The sequence below is a fragment of the Scyliorhinus torazame genome, chromosome 11, assembly GCF_047496885.1.
Source record: "Scyliorhinus torazame isolate Kashiwa2021f chromosome 11, sScyTor2.1, whole genome shotgun sequence".
Classification (NCBI taxonomy): Eukaryota; Metazoa; Chordata; class Chondrichthyes; order Carcharhiniformes; family Scyliorhinidae; genus Scyliorhinus; species Scyliorhinus torazame.
Window position 1 is genome coordinate 225,424,110 of NC_092717.1, and position 22,249 is coordinate 225,446,358.

At 46.7% G+C, this 22,249-nt stretch overlaps 1 protein-coding gene across 5 annotated transcripts in view; it reads right to left on the reverse strand.

The window, feature by feature from the left end:
• LOC140385819 (piezo-type mechanosensitive ion channel component 2-like) overlaps positions 1-22,249 on the reverse strand; it is a 1,561,269-nt gene that overhangs the window by 95,754 nt on the left and 1,443,266 nt on the right. For all 5 annotated transcript variants that reach the window (XM_072468377.1, XM_072468380.1, XM_072468378.1 and 2 more), the window contains 3 exons: positions 14,923-15,070; positions 13,221-13,409; positions 11,667-11,759 (listed from right to left, as the gene is read on the reverse strand). In XM_072468377.1, the coding sequence (XP_072324478.1) occupies positions 11,667-11,759; positions 13,221-13,409; positions 14,923-15,070 (430 nt within the window). The remainder of the gene's footprint in view (positions 1-11,666; positions 11,760-13,220; positions 13,410-14,922; positions 15,071-22,249) is intronic.

A 22,249-nucleotide genomic window follows, 5' to 3' on the forward strand; every position in this document is an offset into this window, starting at 1 on the left:
AGCTCTTCTACTCACCATTGCGGGTGAGCATGCAACAGAGGTCTGCAACTCCTTCAAATACTCCAAAGGGCAGGACAAAAAAGACTTCCAGACAGTCCTGGACAAGTTTGAAAACTACTGCGAGGTAAACACAACAGAAATCGGTAAAACTGGCGCCTATACTCACCACGAGGCAGAGGTAGGGATGCAACACCCCTGTCAGCATCAATGGTGCCGAGGTAGAGATGGTTAGCAGTTTCAAAGTTCTAGCGGCGCACATCTCCAAAAATCTGTCCTGGTCCACCCATGCCAACGCTACCACCAAGAAAGCACAACAGTGCCTATACTTCCTCAGGAAACTAAGGAAATTTGGCATGTCCACATGAACCCTTACCAACTTTTACAGATGCACCATAGAAAGCATCCTATCGGGCTGCATCACAGCCTGGTATGGAAACTGCTCGGCCCAGGACCGCAAGAATCTTCAGAGAGTCGTGAAAACCGCCTAGTCCATCACACAAACCTGCCTCCCATCCACTGACACCATCTACACCACCCGCTGCCTGGGGAAAGCGGGCAGCATAATCAAAGACTCCTCCCACCCGGCTTACTCACTCTTCCAACTTCTTCCATCGGGCAGGAGATACAGAAGTCTGAGAACACGCATGAGCAGACTCAAAAACAGCTTCTTCCCCGCTGTTACCAGACTGCTAAATGACCCTCTTATGGACTGACCTCATTAACACTACACCCTGTATGCTTCATCCGATGCCTATGCTTATGTAGTTACATTGTATACCTTGTGTTGCCCTATTATGTATTTTCTTTTCTTCCCATGTACTTAATGATCTGCTCGCAGAAAAATACTTTTAACTGTACCTCGGTACATGTGACAATAAACAAATCCAATCCAATCCAACAGAAGCAAACGGCAATTTTGATTGGCAGTCATCTTGCGCAAGGAGCCGCACATGTGCAGTTCCCGAGAGGACGCGATCCGGCAAACTAATGTTTTGCACATGTGCGAGAAGCCACGCATGCGCAGTTCTGCAAAACGCGCACAGTAAAGGAAAGTCCGTTTGCGCATGCACGAGAAGCCGCGTATGCGCAGTTGCGCAAAGAGCTCACAGTAAAGGAAAAGCGATTTGCGCATGTGCAGGCCATTCCAACGCTTTACGTCATGAGCGTCATGACGTCAGAGGCCCCGGATCACGGCCACTTAAGGGTAAATGTCCGAAAATAGTGAAGAAGACTTTTAAAGCCAGAAAACACAATTCTTTCACCACGAAAGACAGTACAATGCCTGAACTTCGACCAGTAGATGAAAATAACCTTCGCAGACCCCTGCAACAAGCAGTTAGCACCGCTCAAAGAGATGATTTGGTCCTTGAAGACTACGACTCAGAAGATGATTTCATCATTGGACGTGGCGAGCACCGTAACAAATCCGAACCGCAACGAGATGATTTGTACATTGAAGCATCCTACACAAACATGGATGAGTTCTTCGGATTTGAGGATCCTCAGCCCAGCATAGACGACATCCTGACCCATGAGTACAGGATTCTGCTGCAGCCTGACGCCAAGAGACAGAGAGTAGTACAAGCCCACAGAGAGAGGCCTGACGCCACACCAGTGGTCCACGCACCACGAAGACTCCCCGACTCCACACACAAAGCGATGAAAGACCCCACAGCGAGACCACTGCACGACTCCGTAGATAGCGCACAGTTCGACTCCACAGTGAGACCACTGCACGACTCCACACAGGGAATGATGCCAGACTCAACAGAGAGAGCGATACAAGCCTCCACAGCGAGCTCGTGACAGACTCCACAATGGGAACAACTGAAGACTCCAAAGCACAGTCCATGCATGAACAAAACCATGAAGGTCTATCCACATTATCTGAGCAACCAGCAGCAGACCATGCAAGTCTGCCACGCTCACGTGAACAACAGAAAGACTATGACAGTCTACCCAGATTACTTGACCCACCAGAAGAAGACTCTGACAGTCTACCCAGCTCATCTAACCAACAAGAAGACACTGCAGGTCTACCCACTGTATGTGAGACAAGTGATGAAGGCATCACAATTCCCATACAAGATGTGCAACATCACAGTGAGACTGGCCGGTCTCAGCTTGTATGCACAGAGGCACTCGACAAACCAAGTGAAACTACTTGTGAGTCCAGTGCGACCACGTCAATTGAAACCTCATCCACTCGAGCCTCTCCACAAGAAAATGAAATCTTGTACATTTTGACTCCAGCCGAGGAGCATCAAGAAACCAAAGATGATTCAAGTGAACCGGACATGACTCCAGATGGGGAGCACTGAGGAATCGAAGAGGAAACGCTCAATGCAACAGCAGATGCCATGAAGGACACTGACGCAAGTACCTTTGTGAAGGATTCACATTATCTACTCTGGGTGATCACTGAGCGCAACAAAGACGACAACAAAACCTACAAAGACAACAACAAGAAGCGTACCAGAGGCAACGACATCAACAACAAGCACGTCAACAACAACAATAATAACGACAATGGAACAACGACTGGTACGACATGGTACAACTCTGCAAATGCAGGACAATATAACAGCACAGCTCCTAACACTGGCAAGAGTACAGACATACCATGGCATGACAACGAATCTCACCGATTCAAGTTTGCTCCACTACAAACAAGCAAACCAGCTTTCAAAGCAGATGAGTTTGCTCCAGTACGAACAAGCAAACCAGCTTTCAAGGCAGATGACATACTGCATCGATATCGCAAACACAAGAAACAGTCCAGGTCGGACAACACAGATGACAACAAGCAGAGAAAAAAAAGAGTCCAAATCAGACAACGAAGTGATTTGACCATTTGAACACCTCCTGATGACTTCTTGGTTCCTTAAGCACAGGAACACTGACGGCATTCACAAGGAAATGTCAACATCAACATCGACACTTCAATAACAAAACAAGGAAGCCACTCGACCATATAAATTCATGAATTTTGGACTCATAAATACTATTTGGTATTGTATCATAATCACTGTCATCGTGACTTGTACATGTCATCACTTATCTACCCATTTTATTCAATTTTCTTTAACCAAGTACAGAAAATGTAACACGAAAAAAGGGGGGGGGGGGATGTGGTGATATGCATCACTGTATATACACAAGGGGTTAATGTAAATACACTACAACTAAGTAAACGATAGAGGGAGCACCGGAGATGTCATGATATGCAAACATGCAACTAATGAACACTTAGAATAGGACAGAACCAATGAGCAGTCAAGACACCCAGAGGTGGCATTACCACAAGGGGGCAATACACAACCCATATAAAAGGACAGGGCAGGCATGCTGTAAGAGTACATCAGGGTTGATCAGTAGCATCACACCCAGCACGTGGCTTAGAGCAGACTGGTTTAGTTAGACTGAGTTACTACAGTTAGATTAGCAGGAGTGTCTAACTCATTTAAGAACTGTGTTAATAGTTCAATAAACATATTGAACTCATTACAAAGTCTGGACCTTCCTTTGTCAAAGCATACATCAAGGAAGCAGCTTATTCTACACGAAGAAGCATAACACAGCAGTTCCTTCTTGGGTTCCATTACATACTGTTCTAGGAAACTATTGCGGATACATTCTATAAACTCCTCTTCAATACTGCCTTGTCCAACCTGGTTAAACCAATCGACATGTAGATTAAAATCGCCAATAATAACTGCTGTACCATTTCTACATGCATCAGTTATTTCTTTGTTTATTGCCCGCCTCACCGTAATGTTACTATTCGGTGGCCTATTGACTACTCCTATCAGTGACTTTTTCTCCTTAATATTCCTGATTTCCACCCAAATGGATTCAACCTTATCCTCCAAAGCACCGACGTCATCCCTCACAACTGCGCGGATGCCATCCTTAAATAACAGAGCTACATGACTTCCCTTACCATCGACTCTGTCCTTCCGAATAGTTTGATACCCTTGGATAATTAACTCCCATGTTTCAGTAGTCTCACTGCGGCCATCCTGTTACGGGCGCTGACTGTGAGACGCATCATCGTCAGAGGGGTGGCTCACCTCGGGGAGGAGGAGCAGCTGGTTCGAACCCTGGCTGCCCCTGCATCATCTGGCTCTGCCAGCCCTGGCGGCTCCCCAATGTCTGCAGCATGGTGTTGACAACCTCTGCAATACTCCTTAGTGACTGGGACATGATCTGCAGCATCTCGACGATGCGCACCTGAGACTGGGACACCTACTCCAGCAACCGGGACATGCTCTGGAGGGACTCGGTAATGCCCACCAGAGACTGGTCTCATCAAGGTCCACCTGGGACTGGGACACATCCCCCAGCCACTGGGACATGCTGTTGAGGCACTCAGCCGTCACTGACTGAGCGATGCCTTGGACACTTCCACTAATGGTGCCGACGTTGTACGCCAGGCTCTCCACTGCGGTTGTCATCCTAGCAGTGTTGGCCTCAGTGCCTCGCATTTCCGGTGCTATCTCCTGCACCCATAGGGCTCTGGAACTCCTCCAAATGGCTGTGCATCTGCTGCAGTGTAGCTGACATCCCCCTCTGAATCTCACAGCCGCACCCTAGCATCTGCACCAGCTCCGGGTAAATCTGGAGCAGAGGCTCAACATCTGACTGGGTCCCAACTGGGTCCTAGGATCCAGCAGACCTTGGACTTCTGTTTCGCCTGGCCGTTCCTGCCTTCACCTGATGTGCATCGGTAACCGTGTGGTGCTCACCAGAATGTGCCCCAGAAGCCTGTCCAATACTGTCGGCCACCGAGGTGTGCATCTCTTGTGCTAGTGGAGGATGGAGATGATAGCTGTTCCGTGAATACAATTGTCTCCTCGGAGCTCCCCTCCGAGGTGCTTGCTGGGCCAGGAGACGGAACTGTGCAAAGTGGTGGCAGTGCCAGGTGCATGCTCATGTTGGGAGGGGGGGGGGGCTGTCAGGGATGGCGGGGGCTGGCGTCAAACCATCTGGGCGGCCCAATGGAGGTCATTGATCTTCTTATGGCACTGGGTTCCAGTCGTCCTGGTGACGCTCCCAGAGTTGATGACCGCCCTGGCTGCCCTGTCGCTAACACTCAGGAGAACAGGGCATCCTGTCGGATTTCGACTGCGTCTGACAGTCTGGCCAGGTCGACATCCCCAAATCATGGGGCCGGTCTCCTCGGTAGAATGGCTGCCAGATGTATGACGCTGGCTGTGTAGGATCAGTTTAAGCGCTGCTCTCGCTTGGTAGCGGGGTCTGGTGAGTGCGGACCCGGCGAATCAGTCATTTGCGGGGTGAAGCCTGTGGGGCCTTGTTAAAGGGTCCAATAAATGTTTTAAAGCAGTAATGGCCTCACCTGGCCGAGCACCGGGAACCTCGTGACACTTCCCGTCATTACACACTTAGGAGCTTCACCATTAAATTGCGCCCCATATATAATGTCTAATCTGCGCTGATTTTACTAATCATAGGTCGGGCGTCCATCAGGATACAGCTAATTTCAGTGGGTTAGAAAAAGAAAGACAAAGCAAGATTTCCAACAAATGCACTCGCCATAGGCGACGGCAAAGCAGATAAAGCCCTTCATTGACAATTCCCTCCATTTTGTCAGAGTTGCGATTCAAATTTGAGGTGCACATGTGAAGACTATCCTCTTTATCAATTTAACAAAGGATGGCTCCTGCGGCACAAATCAGCAGCCTAGATTTTCATATGTGGGTTCAGTTTAAGTCTAAATGGTCAAAAACAGATTTGGGACTTTTATGAATTCAATTGCTTTACTCAAACTCAACTTCAGCCCATTATCATGTGTACACTTTTAGTTACATAAAAACATAGAAAATAAAAGCAGGAGGAGCCATTTGGCCCTTCGAACTTGCTCCGCCATTCATTATAAATCATGGTTGACCATCAAGTTCAAGAACCCTGATCCCGCCTTCCTCCCCATATCCCTTGATCCCTTCAGCCCCAAGAACTATATCTAATCCCTTCTTGAAATTAAACAACATTTTGTCCTCAACCACCTTTTGTGGTAGTGTCATATGAGTGTACCTTTAAGAAAAGGGTGTTTAAGAAATGTACCTTGAAGAAATGAGTGTTTATCAGTGATGTCAGAGTGTAGGTGGAGCTGGGCTGTCCCTGTCGGCTTTTTACTTTCGTTTTAGGCTGTTTGCTGCAGGGTGTGTTTTAGTTTCGTTTTCAGTGTTCGAGCTGAAGCCAGGCAGAGCAGGTGTACTGTTGATCTCTCTGCCATGAAAAGACCATCTCTTGATCATTTGGTGAATTCAGAATTATAAATGTTCTCAGTAGTGAATGTAAACCTAATGTGCTTCTGTTAAAAGGTGTTTCTTCTGTCTTCTGGATGTTGTTTGGGAAGTTATTAAGGATTACTTAGTGTTGTATTTTTTGGGGGTTATATTTGAATTGATGGTTGCTAAGATGTTCACTATGTTTTAAAAAGGTTAACTTGAGTTCATAGAATAAACATTGTTTTGCTTTAAAAAATACTTTTCCATTTCTGCTGTACCACACCTGTAGAGTGGGCCGTGTGCTCCCCATACCACAATCTATTAAAAGTTGCGGGTCAGGTGAACTCCATGATACACTTTGGGGTTCTCTAAAACCAGGCCCATAACAGTAGTGAATTCCATAGATTCACCACTCTTTGGGTGAAGAAGTTTCTCCTTACCTCAGTCCTAAATGGTCTACCCCTTATCCTCAAACTATGACCCCGAGTTCTGGACTCCCCCACCATCGGGAACATTCATTCTGAATCTACCCTGTCTAATCCTGTTAGAATTTTGGAAGTTTCGATTAGATCCCGCTGACTCTTCTGAACTCTAATTTAGTCTCTTCTCATATGACAGTCCCATCATCCCAGGAATCAGGCTGGTAAACCTTTGCTGCACACTCTTCATAGCAAGAACATCCTTCCTCAGATGAGGACACCAAAACTGCACACAATATTCCTGGTGTGGTCTCACAATTATAGTAAAACATCCCTATTCCAAAATTCAAATCCTCTCGCTACGAAGGCCAACATACCATTTGCTGCCTTTACTGCCTGCTGTACCTGTGTGCTTACTTTCAGCGACTGATGCACGAGGACACCTTGGTCTCGCTGAGTATCCTCCTCTCTCAATTTACACCCATTCAAATAATAATCTGCCTGTTGCGTTTGGTCCTTTGTACTTTACAAAGGATCCCACCAAACACTTTGACTTGTCCAAACCAGAATCTTTTATTGAGTCTCGTGTGATAAGATAGCAATCTGATACAGACACGTTATCATGGAGTCTGCTAATTACTCCTATGGAACTTGCACCTAGTACTAACCATTCACATGTACATCTTATTAGCCTCTCAATCTTCTTCCCAAGATGGTCGGATGTGTCTCCCTTTATATCAGAGTCACAGGTCACACAAACTTTGTCCAGAGACCGCATGGTGTGTCTGTACTGCCACCTGCTGGTTGGAGGTCGCACACCATCCAACTATGATGCAGCCCATAGGCATATCACCACACTGCCTTCCAATTTTTGCTACCGAAACGGATAACCTTACATTTACACATTTATCCACATTATACTGCATCTGCCGTGCATGTGCCCACTCACTCAGCCTGTTCAAATCCTGCTGAAGCATCTCTGCATCGTCCTCACAGCTCACCCTCGCATCTAATTTTGTATCGTCTACAAATTTGGAGATAATAAATTTAGTTACCTCGTCCAAATCATTAATATATAATGTGAACAGTTGCCGTCTGAGCACCGATCCCTGCGGTACCCCACTAGTCACTGCCTGCCAATCAGAAAAAGACCCATTTATTCCAACATTTTGCTTCCTGTCTGCTGACCAACTTTTTATCCATCTCAACCCACTACCAGTAATCCCTTGCGTTTTAACTTTACATATTAATCTGCTATGTGAGACCTTGTTGAAAGCCTGAAAGTCTAAATAAATCAAATTCACCAGTTCTCTCTGGTCAACTCTACTCAACTCATAGCCAATGTTCCAGGTCGTTGTCGGGCTGCGGTTTGTCTTCACAGGTCGGTGGATGTCCAGACCACGCTCCGGTGTGGATGGGGTGAAGGCCGGTAAGTGTATGACGTCTCTGGAGTCGTGTTGCGGATGAGGAGATGGCAGGGTCCGAGTGTTGGGGTCCGCAGGGTCCTTTCCAGATCATTTTGCCCACCACTGTGTAGGGAGATCTTCTGATTAAACCTGCCAGCCTTCCAGTGCATTCTGCCACATGGGACCCTCTGTTATGAGCATTTTATGAGGGCCCAAGGCGGGGCCCACGGTTCCAATGGCATCCCTCTTGGCAGTGCTGCTGCCGGTATTGATTGGCCACACCCCTACCGATCGCCAGGGTCAGACCGAAGATCAATTTACACTGTTGCCTTTAAAGTAATTATTTAAGTAGGCAGCACAGTGGTTGGTTAGCACTGCTGCCTCACAGCTCCAGGGACGCTTGTTCAATTCCAGCCTCTCGTGACTGTTCACTTTCTCCAGTGTCTACGTGGGTTTCCTCCTTGTGCTCTGGTTTTCTCCCACAGTTCAAAGATGTGCAGGTTAGGTGAATCGGCCATGCTAAATTGCCCCTTCCGGTGAGGTTACAGGGGGATTGGGCCGAGGTAGGGTGGCCTTTCAAAGGGTTGATGCAGGTTCGATGAGCCGAATGGCCTCTTTCTTCACAGTGGGGATTCTATGATTCATTCCGGACCTTAACCACTCGCAGCATGAAAAGGTTTCGCCGCATGTCCCTTTTGTTTCTTTTGTCAATTACCTTAAATCTGTGCCCTCTCATTCTTGATTCTTTCATGAGTGAGAAGTTTCTCCCCCGTTGCTCTGTGCAGCCCCCTCATAATTTTGAATATTTCTGCCAATTTCCTCTTCTCCAAAGAAAACAGTCCCAACTTCTCCAATCTATTTTAATAATGTCCTTATGTCTGCAACTATTCTCAGAAATATTTTCTGTGCGCTCTCCAATGCCTTCACATCCTTTCGCAATAGTGGCACCCAGAACTAGGCACGATACTCCAGCTGAAGCCCAATTGATGGGAGCGATTCAACCACCGTGTTGCGCTCAGCATGGATCCGGCTGCAGGAAAAGCCCAACATCGAGATTCGAGCTGGGGGGGGATCGATTTTGTCATTCACCCAGCCTGGTCCCGAAGGCAAGTTCTAAATCTCGTCCAAAAATGGTGGGAAGTTCATTCAACTGAATTTGCATTAATTTCAATCTAATTAGGGAGGTTGAAGTAGAATGCTGCGGCCTCCCAGTAATTACCCAGCTTGCCAGCGGGAAGTCACACGGGGATTGTTTAGTACTCCAAGCTGGTGCGATTGCTTCTGAGGGGAAGTGAGGAGGTGAACAGCCATTTCTATTTTCCGGCATGAAGCACAAGAGCTCTGGAGCTGCTGCCCTAGTGCTCGAGGCAGGGGAGAGGGGGGGCCTCCTGGGGGACCCCTTCTGGGGTCTGACCTTATCATCGGCATCAACCCTGGGAGAACCTTGTCCAGAGGCTCGGCATCTGGCTAGGATCCAGATGTGTCCTGGGATCCAGCTGACCTTCAACTTCTGATTCCCTTGGATGTTCTTGCCTCCATTTGATGTGCATCAGCAACTGTGTGGTGCTCACCTTTTATGCCCCAGAAGCCTCTCCACTAATGTTGCCCACCAATGTGTGTGTCTCTGCGCTAGTGGAAGCTGGGGGTGGCAGCTGTGATGCTTCGACAGTGGTCTTAAGCACACAAAATGACTGTGGTCAATTACACTCTCCACTCTGAACCCAAGTTAGTTCTGTCGATTTCTCCTCACAATCCTCCCAGATGATTATCACGTGAGAGTTTCCAAACTTCACTCCAAAACTAGCACACTTTAAAATGTTCATTCACAATAATGCTTTCCATTAACAGTTTGCCTTCCAAAACCTAGACCAGATTTTCCAAATGGCATTTTTAAACAAAGCTTCTGTTCCACTTTTAACAAAAATTCCATTCCAGGATTTTACAGCAACCCCTTTAGAATTTCTTTCTCTTGACTGCTGTGTAAACTGCTCACAATTGCTTTAACTCAATTCCCAGACTATTAAAATAACATAATACATTTAATCTACCTTTGAAGTGCTATCCACTTTAAATCTAGTAACTGCAATCGTCTCTTTAACACATTGTTTAGTCTTTCTTGAATTCTTTTGAGCAATACCTTAGTCTCTGTTCTCTTAACTTCAGGGTGTCTTAAACATTCTTTCTGCACCAACTCCCTGGTTATCTTCACTGCAACCTATACTTTAGTAAGCCTGCCTCTTTGCAGCTCCCGTCCTGGACAGTCTTTCTTCTGGCAGAGTTGAGAGATGTTCACTCCCCGAGATCCTGGGCGAAATTCTCCCCCAACGGCGGGATGTCCACCGACTGGCGCCAAAGCCGGCGCCAATCAGACGGGCATCGCGCCGGCCCAAAGGTGCAGAATGCTCCGCATCTTTGGCGGCCTAGCCCCAACATTGAGGGGCTAGGCCGACGCCGGAGGGATTTCCGCCCCGCCAGCTGGCGGAAATGGCGTTTGTTTCCCCGCCAGCTGGCGCGGAAATGCGGTGCATGCACGGGAGCGTCAGCGGCCGCTGTCAGTTTCCCGGCGCATGCGCAGTGGGGAGAGTCTCTTCCGCCTCCGCCATGGTGGAGGCCGCGGCGGAGGCGGAAGGGAAAGAGTGCCCCCACGGCACAGGCCCGCTCGCGGATCGGTGGGCCCCGATCGTGGGCCAGGCCACTGTGGGGGCACCCCCCGGGGTCAGATCGCCCCGCGCCCCCCCCCCCAGGACCCCGGAGCCCGCCCGGTCCCGCCGGTAAATACCAGGTTTGATTTACGCCGGCGGGACAGGCAATTCCTGGGCGGGACTTCGGCCCATCCGGGCCGGAGAATCCAGCGGGGGGTCCCGCCAACCGGCGCGGCCGGATTCCCGCCCCCGCCCAATCTCCGGGAGCGGAGACTTCGGCGGGGGCGGGGGCGGGATTCACGGCGGCCAACGGCCATTCTCCGACCCGGCGGGGGGTCGGAGAATGACGCCCCTGGTCTCCAACTGCCCACAAATTCAGATAAAGCTAAAACTTAAAAGCTTCTCTACCTTACAATGCCCCAGTTGCTAAGCAACACTACATCCTCTGCTGGTCTATTTATTTAGTTTCACACTGTAGCCCTCTATAAGCACAATAGGGACACAGTTGGAACTTAACCATCCCCACACATTTAAACAACTTTGTCCACCTTTAATCTAATTATAGTTTTACCCTTCCAGGCACAGAAACGTCAAATTAAACCTACTTAAAACTATACCTTAATTTTAATGTTTATCAATAAAATATAAATCCCTTCAAACTATCTTTGTTTGCACTTTCTCCCTGTGGCTGCGTGGGTTTCCTCCGGGTATTCCGGTTTTCTCCCACAGGTCCAAAGATGTGCAGGTTAGGTGGATATGCTAAATTGCCCCTTGGTGTCCAAAAGGTTAGATGGGGTTACTGGGTTATGGGGATAGGGTGGAGGCATGGGCTTGGGTGGGGTGCTCTTTCCAAGGGCTGGTGCAGACTTGAAGGGCTGAATGGTCTCCTTCTGCACTGTAAATTCCAGAATTCTACAAAAGGACGATAATGATGCAGAAAGGACTTACAGGAATATCGATATAGTTGTCTAAAAGTCTCTTGCGCTGTCTTGGATTAAAATCTTGCAGCTGCTTCTGCTGGGCACTCATTGTAAAGATCGGCTTGAGAAAAAGAAACACAGATTTGAATATGGCACCTTTTATTAAAATTCACCCCAAGAGAGACTGACAGGAGAGTAATACAATGGGCAACGATTTTTGTCTTTAATTGAAAAAACTGTTTGCGTGGAGTCTACAGGACACATGCAGACCACTCAGACCTACTGGGCCACACTGGTTCTCATTCCTTGCATGAGCCTTTTCCCGTCTCTCTTATTTTAGCCTCCAAATATCTACCCAAGACGTCTTTTTTTTTTTTTGCTCCATTCAATGGGGGATTGTATTCTGTTTCCAGAAGGCAGTCTTGCCTACTCAGTTAAGTGCGCATCTGAGCTGCCTCGCTATTGGAACGGTTCTTCTACATCAATATGTTCAAAGTATGTTTATTTTAGTAAATAATACACTCCTTTTAACTTTCTTTAACTAACTCAAGGGAAAGCTGCAAGTTAAAATCAGTTTTGTGAAAAAGGAATTTTGAATTGGACTTAATTTTGCTCCCCCTCAATCTTAAAGTCGGATTTATTTGCACTTTATTGTCCTCTATTGCTGCTTGGCTAAAATAAATGAATTGCTTTTCCTCGCATGTCTGAGATTAATTAAAATGGATCCAACTGAAATTTGTTATAAGTATGGATTTCTTTGTATGGTGAAGAAAGCTAGCATTTCACAGTTTACTTATTGAACAAACTTGGGTTTGAATTTTTAGGTTGCGGGAGTTCTTGGCCCCCACCATCTCAGAGAGCCAGCAGGGACCACAGACCTGTCTATTCCCATACGCCCATTGCCCATTTCACATCCGAGAATATTGATTGGTAGAAGGCTGAACTTCTGTTCTCACTTGGGCGGAAGCCTGGACTTGGTAAACTGCTGGCTAATCAGATTGGCCTGCAGTGCTCCAGCCCCCCCAGGCACAACATTGCAGTGGCCAGAAAGCTACTGCAATAACATACTTGGAACTAAGTACAGGAAGCCAGAGTGAAGGTCCTGGGGAGGGGAGGGTCGTGAGGTGGGTGTTTGAGACCCCGGAGGTTAAGCCAGAGGGAGACTCCAGGCCTTGAGGGGAGGGTTTCCCGAATCTGAAGGATGTTTCGGATGCAGGCCCTCCCCGCTCCCCCATCTTCCTGCTCGAGATGTATGTTTGGTTACTTTTCTGTTTCCCTCCGATCTGTCATTTACCCACCGGTCTAAAGCTTGAGGCTCTGGGAAAAATCCCTTAAGGGCAATTAAGTGGTCACTTAATGACTTAATCGGAGCAAGGGCGGGCTCATCACTTGAAGTTCTGTTCCTCCCACCATAAAATTGCTTCCAGTTGTGACAGAGGAAATCCCATCCATGCAATGTCATGCGCCCCCCCCCCCTCCCCCCAAAAACCCGCTGGGGGAAAGAGTAAAATTCTGGCCTTGGTGTTTTAATGTTTATTTTGGTGTACAATTTGTGCTAAAAAGGATACAGTCTTTGTTTTACCTGATAACCTCCAATGGTTATTGTAACAGAAACATCCAAAGGTTTATTTGTCACGCCAGCAACAGATTTGATTAAGGACATGAAGAGGAGTGGGAACCACACAATACATATTAACAAGAAGACGATAAGACCACCCATGCCATATTTTACAACTTTCTTTTTCTTCTGTCCACGTGGTTGAGGATACCTCTGTAATGAAACGCAAACAAAAGGTAAAAAGCAGATTATTAAATAAGAAACTGTGGACCCATTTTGTTTGGGGCCTTAAACTGAATGGTTCATGCAGCTGCCATAAACACACCATGCAAATGCAGGCCAGATGATATTAATAATGTTAATAATAGGGGCTGGTTTAGCACAGGGCTAAATCGCTGGCTTTTAAAGCAGACCAAGGCAGGCCAGCAGCATAGTTCAACTATGAACAGGCGCTGGAATGTGGCGACTAGGGGCTTTTCACAGTAACTTCATTTGAAGCCTACTTGCGACAATAAGCGATTTTCATTTCATTTCATAATGTCAAAGCTGAAGGCATCAATCACGCACATTGTTTACAGACCATTCGGCCTATCGAGTCTACACCGGCCCCTGAAAGAGCACCCTATCTAAGCCCACACTTCCACCCTATCCCGTAACCCAGCAACCCCACCTAATGTTTGGACACTACAGGGCAATTTGGCGTGACCAACCCACCCAACCCGCACAGCTTTGGACTGTGGGAGGCACCCGGAGGAAACCCACGCAGACATGGAGAGAAAACTTGCAAACTTAACACAGACAGTGACCCAAGCCGGGAATCGAACCTGGGATGCTGGAACTGTGAAGCAACAGTGCTAGCCACTGTTCTGACGTGGCACCCTAATGGGCAGGAGCTTAGAAAAACTCGTTACAATTTAATAGTCATTGGCTGTCAATCTCATTCAGAGTCGTCCATGCATGGATGGTGTTGGAAACAGAGGAAAAAAAGTGCTCCAGTAGGATGTGCTCTTTTAAGGGTGGGCTGAGAATTGTTGTTGGGCTGTGTAGAGAGAACTTTACATTGCATCTAACTGTACTATACTTGCTCTTGGTACAGTTCACGCTGACATTGGGTGCCCAAAATAGGAAGTGCCATTTCTCAACACTAATACCCCTTACCTGAAAAGCATTAAAAAAAGTATTGAAATTAATTAATTTAAAATAGATCTGCAGGACAGGTTTTAAGTAACTTTCGTGCTATTGAATTGCAAAATGGTTAATCCCCTCTCACCTGCTATCCGCCAGCCCATGACCACAAAACTCTTGAAGCATATACACGATGATGCTAGCATATACATTGGGCTGGATTCTCCGCCGGCGGGATGCTCCGTTTTGCCGGCAACTCTGGGGTTTCCCGACGGTGTGAGGTTGCCCCACAATGGGAAACCCCATTGACCAGCCAGCGAAATAAAGCATCCCACCAGCGTGCTGAACCAGGAATCTGGCGTGGTGGGACATAGAATCCAGCCCATTATGTCAATTGTGTCAATGAATGTTTTGCAAATGTGAAATATGAAAAATGTGCAACAGTTCCAACACAAAATAAATGGAAAACACTGAGAAAAATAATCAAGATCATTTAGTGAATGTTTCAGAAAATTAAACTATCAAATTAATAAATGTTTTCCTAGTTTAAAAATGTCATTGCAGACGTTATTTAACTGTGTATTCCATGTATCTTTCTTACCTTCTCAGATTCCCGCCAACACTTCAGAATAAAAATATGGGCATAAATGTCCTCTATACATATCCAACTTGAGAGACTAAGAGTTGTGTCTGTCCAGACCCAGTCCATCACTGCTCTGAGCTCAGTCAGGAACGGGACTAGTCGAAATCTGTGGAGACCGTGTTATATCAGAACTGAGCAGGTGTCTGGCTAATTAATAAAATTTCATTGATTCCACGAGCATGCTTACATCACTCCAGAAATCTCATGATTTTTTTTTAAAATTTGTTCTTGTGATCCGGGCCTTGCTGGCTGGGCCAGCATTTTTTGCCTTTTTTGCCATTCTTAATTGCCCTTGGACTGAGTGAATGCCTTGTTAGGCCATTTCAGTGAGGGGTAGTTAAGAATCAGCCACATCGCTGTGTGGGGTCTGGAGTTACACGTAGGCCAGAATGGATAAGAAGGACATTAGTGAACCAGATGGGTTTGTGGTACTGAAAAGAGGTTGTGAAGATACACATCGGCCAGGAACAGAAACTGTCTCAGATTCCTGGCTGGAATCGATACTGGCCATCTGCAAAAGCACCCAAATCAAAGCATAAACCTATTATTGCGATATGGACTTTGTAATTACCCACTCCGTATGAATATGTAACAAACTATGTAACATAGGTGATCAACTTTGCAGCAGGATGAAGATCAGGCAAAAGAAGCCATCAGACTCCTTAATGAGCTGATGGCTGGTCAGACAAGGGGAGTTTCAGAGGACAATGGGTCTTGATTGAACCACCATGGATAAACAGGAATATCCTGTCTTTCTCATTAACAAGTTGGGGTCTGGCTCAGACAATGACCAGTGGTGGGCGTATACATATGACTCAATCTAAGCTTCCCAGTATAAGGAAAGCAGCATCGAACAGATGTTGGGGATTGTTCCCCAGGAACAATCATAGCAAGAAGACAAGACCCTGGGTTTCGAACCCAGAGAAGACATTCACATAGAGTGGTCAAAGCCTGTCAGCCTCCTTCACCAATTGCAGGTAAAACCCAAAGCTCAGCTGTGAGCCTGAGTCATATTTTCTTGGGTAATAGAATTGTGAATAAAATTGCGTTAAACTGTGAACCTGTTTTGTCCTTTGTTCATCTCGCAAATAAGGGCACCTGAGTGAAGCTTTTGAGTAAGTAAACTGGTCGAACGTATCAGAGGCTTTAAACGTACAACAAGTTTTTACGACAACCGCCAATATTTTCATGGTCATCATTGGACTTAATTCCAGACTTTTTTTTAAATTAAATTCAAATTTCACCATCTGTCATGGTGGGATTTGAACCTGGGATTCCAGAGCATTACCCTGGGTCTCTGGATTACTAATCCAGTGACAATACCACTACGTCACTGGCTCTCCTCAGTGCGAATTAATTTTGTTGAGTCAGTGTTTCTCAGACAAGGATGGCTAATGGAACACGATAAGATAGCCTCAGCACCTAGACTAGTAAAGAGAAAACAGTGACCTAAAATTGGTCACTCTCTGGTCACTCCAGTTGGAAAGTCAATGGAATGAAAAAATGCATTTATAACAAACAGGCAGCATGTTTATATGGTGCCCAATTTTCTTTCCCATCGAAGTTAATAAAAAAGATTGAGTGAGTGGTAAATGGGACTGCTAATTCACTGTTAATGGGTGTGATTCAACAAAGGTTTAAGCCCACTTTTGGGTGCGTTTGGTAGGGTATTTCTTGGTGGCTGCAGCGCCGAGAATCACTCCGCTATTCAATGTCACACTCAGAGAGATTTCCTGCTGGTAAACTGATCTCGCTAGCAGGAACGACTGCTCATAGATTGGGACAGCATTTTGAACATCAGCCCCCCGAGGTGTCATTACACCTGGTCCAAGTGTGTGCAGCCCAGTACTAAATGACGGCCAGGTGAGATCTTGCAAGCGTGTCCATTGACTTCCCAAGCACTGGGTGAATCAAATGTCCCAGTATTTAAGTGAGCCAAATATTTAATTTAAATAAGCAGATCTGGATCTCACCCTCATTGAGCGAGATCCAGATTGCATGGCTGGAGCGAGTCGGGTGACTTGCGATCGGCCTGATACCCTGTGCGGAACCTGATTTGGGGCTCTCCCAGATGCACCCAGATCTGTGCCAGGTGTAACACGATCGTTGAATCACACCCAACATTTTCCTTCTACTGACCAAAACCAATTTTAAATTATTTTCTTTCTTTCACAGGATTTGGATGTCACAGGGTGTGGCCGACATTTGTTGCCTATCCCTAATTGACCTTGAGAAGGTGATGATCAGCCTCTTCTTGAGCTGTTGTAATCATGTGATGTAGATACATCCACAGTGCTGTCAGGAAAGAAGTTCTAGAATTTTGACCCAGTGATAGTGAAGGAAAGGTTATATAGTTCCAAGTCAGGATGATGTGTGACTTTGTGGAGAATTTGAAGGTGGTGGTATTCCTATGCATCTGTTGCCCTTGTCCTTCAAGGTGGTAAAGGTCATGGGTTTCGAAGGTGCTGTTGAAGGAGTATTGATGAGTTGCTGCAGCTCACCTTGTAGATGGTACACACTACATCCTGTGTGTCCTGCGATGGTGATGGTGGAAAGGCCACGCCATGGTGGAAAGGCCTTGGGGAGTCAGGATATGAGTTACTAGCCGCAGGACACCCAGGATGTTGATGATGGGGATTCACTGATGGTAATGCCAATGAATGGCAAGGGGAGATGGGTGGATATTGTCTTACTGGCTCTCATTGGCTGGCACTTGTGTACCATAAATGTTACTTGCCACTTATCAACCCAAGCCAGAGTGCTCTCCAGATCTTCCTGCATATGTTTTTTAAAATTCATTTACGGATGTGGACATCTCTGGCCAGGCCAGCATTTATTGCCCTTCCATAGTTGCCCTTCAGAAGGTGGTGGTGAGTTGCCTTCTTGAACCGCTACAGTCCTTGAGGTGTGTTAGGTAGCTGTTAGGGAGGGAGTTCCAGGGTGCGCCCCAGCGACAGTGAAGGAGCGGCGATATATTCCCAAGTCAGGGTGGTGAGGGACGACAAGGGGAAGCTCCAGGTGGTGGGGTTCCCAGGTATCTGCTGCTCTTGTTCTTCTGGATGGTAGTGATCGTGGGTTTGGAAGATGCTGTCTAAGGATCCTTGTTGAGTTATTGCAGTGCATCTTGTAGATGGTACACACGGCTGACAATGTTTGTTGGTGGTGGAGGGAGTGAATGTTTGTTGAACGGCTATCAATCAAGCGGGCTGCTTTGTGCTGAATGGTGTCAAACATTTTGAATGTTTTGGGAGCTGCACTCATCCAGGCATATTAATGCTTCGTAGCTGAGGAGTTGTGAATTGTGCTGAACATTGTGCAATTAGCAGCAAGCAACACCACTTTTAATCCTATGATGGAGGGAAGATCATTGATGAAGCAGTAAAAAATTATTGGGCCTAGGACACTTCCCTGAGGAGTTTCTGAAGTGATGTCCTGAGGCTGAGATGACTGACCTCCTGCAACCACAACCAACCATCTTCCTTTGTGCGAGGGATGACTCCAACCTATGGAGAACTTTTCCCTGTTTCCCATTAACTCCAGTTTTGCTAGGGCTCCTTGATGCTACACTTGGTCAAATACTCCCTTAGTTTCAAGGCAGTCATTCTCACCTCAACTTTGGTGTAGATTAAGGGTGACTATGGGTAATCCCCGATTCCTTTTTGTCATTTGTTCATGTAAACATGTGGGCTGAGGTTTGGGGGTTGGTGGGCGGATGGGATCATTGTTATTATGGGGATTGACATATCTTGCTGATTATTGTTTATTGTTGATGGGTGTAAAGGTGGGAGAAAATGTGAAAAAGGAGAATTAAATTTTTTTATTTTTTTTTAATTTAAAAAAATTACTGTATGGTGTATGAGGTACTGTATTAGCATGGATAAAGGATTGGTTAGCAAACAGAAAGCAGAGAATAGGCATAGATTGGGAATTGCTGGGTTGGCAAGCTGTAACAAGCGTAGTGGCATGAAGATCAGTGCTGGGATCTCAACTATTTACAATATACATCAACGATTTGGATGAAGGGACTGAATGTATTGTAGCTAAATTTACTGATGACATCAAGATAGGTAGGAAGGTAAGTTGTCTAGTGGAGACAGAATCTGCAATGGTATAAAGAAAGGTTCAGTGAGTGGGCAGAAATTTGGCAGATGGAGTATAATGGGGAAAATATTAACTTGTTGACTTTGGCAGGAAGGATAGAAAACCAGTACACTATCTAAATGAAGAGAAATTTTAGAACTCGGCGGTACAGCGGGATCTGGGTGTCCTGATACATGTAGGCACAGTGAGTGATTAGGAAGACAGATGGAATGTTGCCATTTATTGCAAGGGACTATAAAAGTAGACTATAAAAGTAGACTACAATAGACTATAAAAGTAGGGAAATCTTACTGCAGCTGTAGAGGGTCTTGGTTAGACCACATCTGGAATACTGTGTGCAGTTTTAGTCTCCTTACTTGAAAAGCAATATAATTGACTTCCGGTGGCAGCATGTAGGAGGGGAAGTCGCACGTTGGGTGGCTCCCGCTTGAGATGTATTTTTAAGAGGTTTGAAGTCCCGGAGGAAATTTTTTGAGGATTGAAGAAAGAGAAACAATAAGTCGTTAAAGGACTGTGAGGAGCAGTTGAGAAGAGGGGAGGAAACAAAGGTTTGCCGTCGAGTGAGAGGGCCAGCAAAAGGGCTGGTAAGATGGCAGAGGCTGGACCGCAAGGTAGGGGCGCACTCCTTACGGTGGAAATGACGACGGAGGTGATGGCAGTGGAGCTGAAGAGGCAATTTGCGAGGCACATGGAGGCGTTGAGGAAGGAGATGGCGATCGCACTGAAATCGTTAATGGAGGAGGCAATTGCCCCGGTGAGGGTAGCTGTGGCAAAGACATCGGCCGAGGGGAGAGAGAAGGGCGAGAAGATGAAGGAAGTGGAGGAGGCCGTGTCACAGCATAGCGACCAGCTCACCATGATGGGGGGTGAGCTGCGGAGGGTGGTGGAGGCCAACAGAGGGTTTCGAGCGAAGATCGAAGATTTGGGGAACTGCTCGAGGCGGCACAATTTGAGGATTATGGGCTTGCCCGAAGGGGAAGAGGGCCTGAGGCCAACGGAGTACTTCACTAAGATGCTGGCGGAGTTGATGGGGGAGGCTGAGGAGCCCTCCATGTAGGAACTGGACCGAGCTCATCGGTCGTTAAGGCCGAAGCTAAAAGTAAATGAGCCACCAAGAGCAGTAATTATCTGCTTCCATAGATACCACATGAAGGAGAGGGTGTTAAGCTGGGTGAAGCAGAAGCGGGAGGTGCAGTGGACTGTTGCTGGAGTTCGGATATACCAGGACTTGACGGAGGAGTTGGCGAAGAGACAAGCGGCGTTCGCCCGATTAAAGGCGACACTGTACAACAGTGGGGTGCGATCTGGTATGGTGTACCTGGTGAAGCTGAGAGTGATGTACAACACCAAAGATTTTTATTTTGTGACGGTAGAGGTGGCTGAGGCATTCATGAAGGCAGAAGGCTTGGGGCTGTGATTGGGGAGCTGGAAAATGTATAAATGTTATATCTTTCTGCTCATTGACCTGCATTGTAACTTCCTTGAGTTCACATTGTCATAAAGTTTAAGTTTTTGTTTGGTTTGATTGGCATTCTTTGTTGTGACGGTTATATGTTATTTTATTGAATAGTATGGTTAGATTGTTTTTCTTTTTCTTCTGGGACTGGGTGGGAGGGGACGGTATGCCTTTGGGAGGTGGGAGGAGGGCTGCGGAATTGGAGCCTGGTGGAGTCGGCCTCCACATTGCTGGAGGAGGTGCTGATGACAGGGGGACTGGAGAAAGGGGTAGTGTCGGCGGTTTACGGGGCAATTTTGGAAGAGAAAAAGGCACCGCTTGAAGGGATCAAAGCAAAGTGGGAGGAAGAGTTGGGAGAGGGTATGGAGGAGGGGTTCTGGTGTGAGGTGCACCGGAGAGTGAACACCTTGTGCACGAGGTTGGGGCTGATACAGCTGAAGGTGGTATATAGAGCATACCTCACAAGGTGAGGTGAGCCGGCTCTTTGAGAGGGTAGAAGATGTGAGTGAACGTTGCGGGGGGGGGGGCTCAAACCACCATCATATGTTTTGATCACGTCCAAAGCTGGAGGTTTTTAGGGTAATCTCGAAGGTGGTGCTCGTGAAACTTGGCCTGGGCCTTCGGGAGGCCATATTCGGGGTATCGGCCCAGTGCAGAGGCAGATATTGTCGGCTTTGCCTCGTTGATCACCCGAAGGTGGTTACTGTTGGGATTGAGATTAACCTCTCCACCCTGTGCCCTTGCATGGCGGGGGGGAACTGCTGGAATTCTTAACTCTTGAGAAGGTTTAGTTTGAACTGAGGGAAAGGATGGAGGGGTTCTCCAATTCATGGGCATTATTTCATTATGCACTTTCAAGAATTGGATAACATCGAACATTGGGGGGGGGGAACTGTATATGTTAATGGTGACTATGGGTGATTCCGGATTTCTTTTGTTTTTTATTTAATGTTTATGTTGACATGCGGGCTGTTGTTTGGGGGTTGATAGAAGGATGGGATCGTTGTTGATAAGGGGATTGACATTGTATTAGTTACTGCTTATTGTTTTTTGGTGGGTGTAAATTTTGAAGAAAATGTGAAAAAGGAGAATAAAAATATTTTATTAGAAAAAAGAAAAACAATATAATTGTGTTGAGGCAGTAGGAAGAACATTCACACAATTCTTTTCTGGGATGAGGGGCTTTTGGAGAAAAGTTGAACAGGTTAGGCCTAGACTTATTGGAGTTTCGAAGAATGAAAGGTGATATTATTGACACATGCAAGTTCCTGAGAGGATTTGACAGGTAAGGTACTTAGGGAGGATGTTTCCACTTAGGGGGAATATTTTTACTTGTGGGTGAGATTGGAACCATGGGACACAGTTTAAGAATAAGAGGTCTACCATTAAAGACGCAGATGAGGGGAATCGTATTCCCTCAGACAGTCATTAGAATCATAGAATCACCTGTGCAGAAGGAGGCCATTTGGCCCATCAAGTCTGCATCAGCCCTTGGAAAGAGGACCCAACTCAAGCCCACACCTCCACCCCACTACATCCCCATAACCCCACCTAACATCTTTGGACTGTGGGAGGAAACCGGAGCACCCGGAGGAAACCCATGCAGACACGGGGAGAATGTGCAGACTCCGCACAGACAGTGGCCCAAGCTGGGAATCGAACCTGGGACTCTGGAGCTGTGAAGCAACTGTGCTAACCAGTGTGCTACCATGCTGCCCAATGTATGGG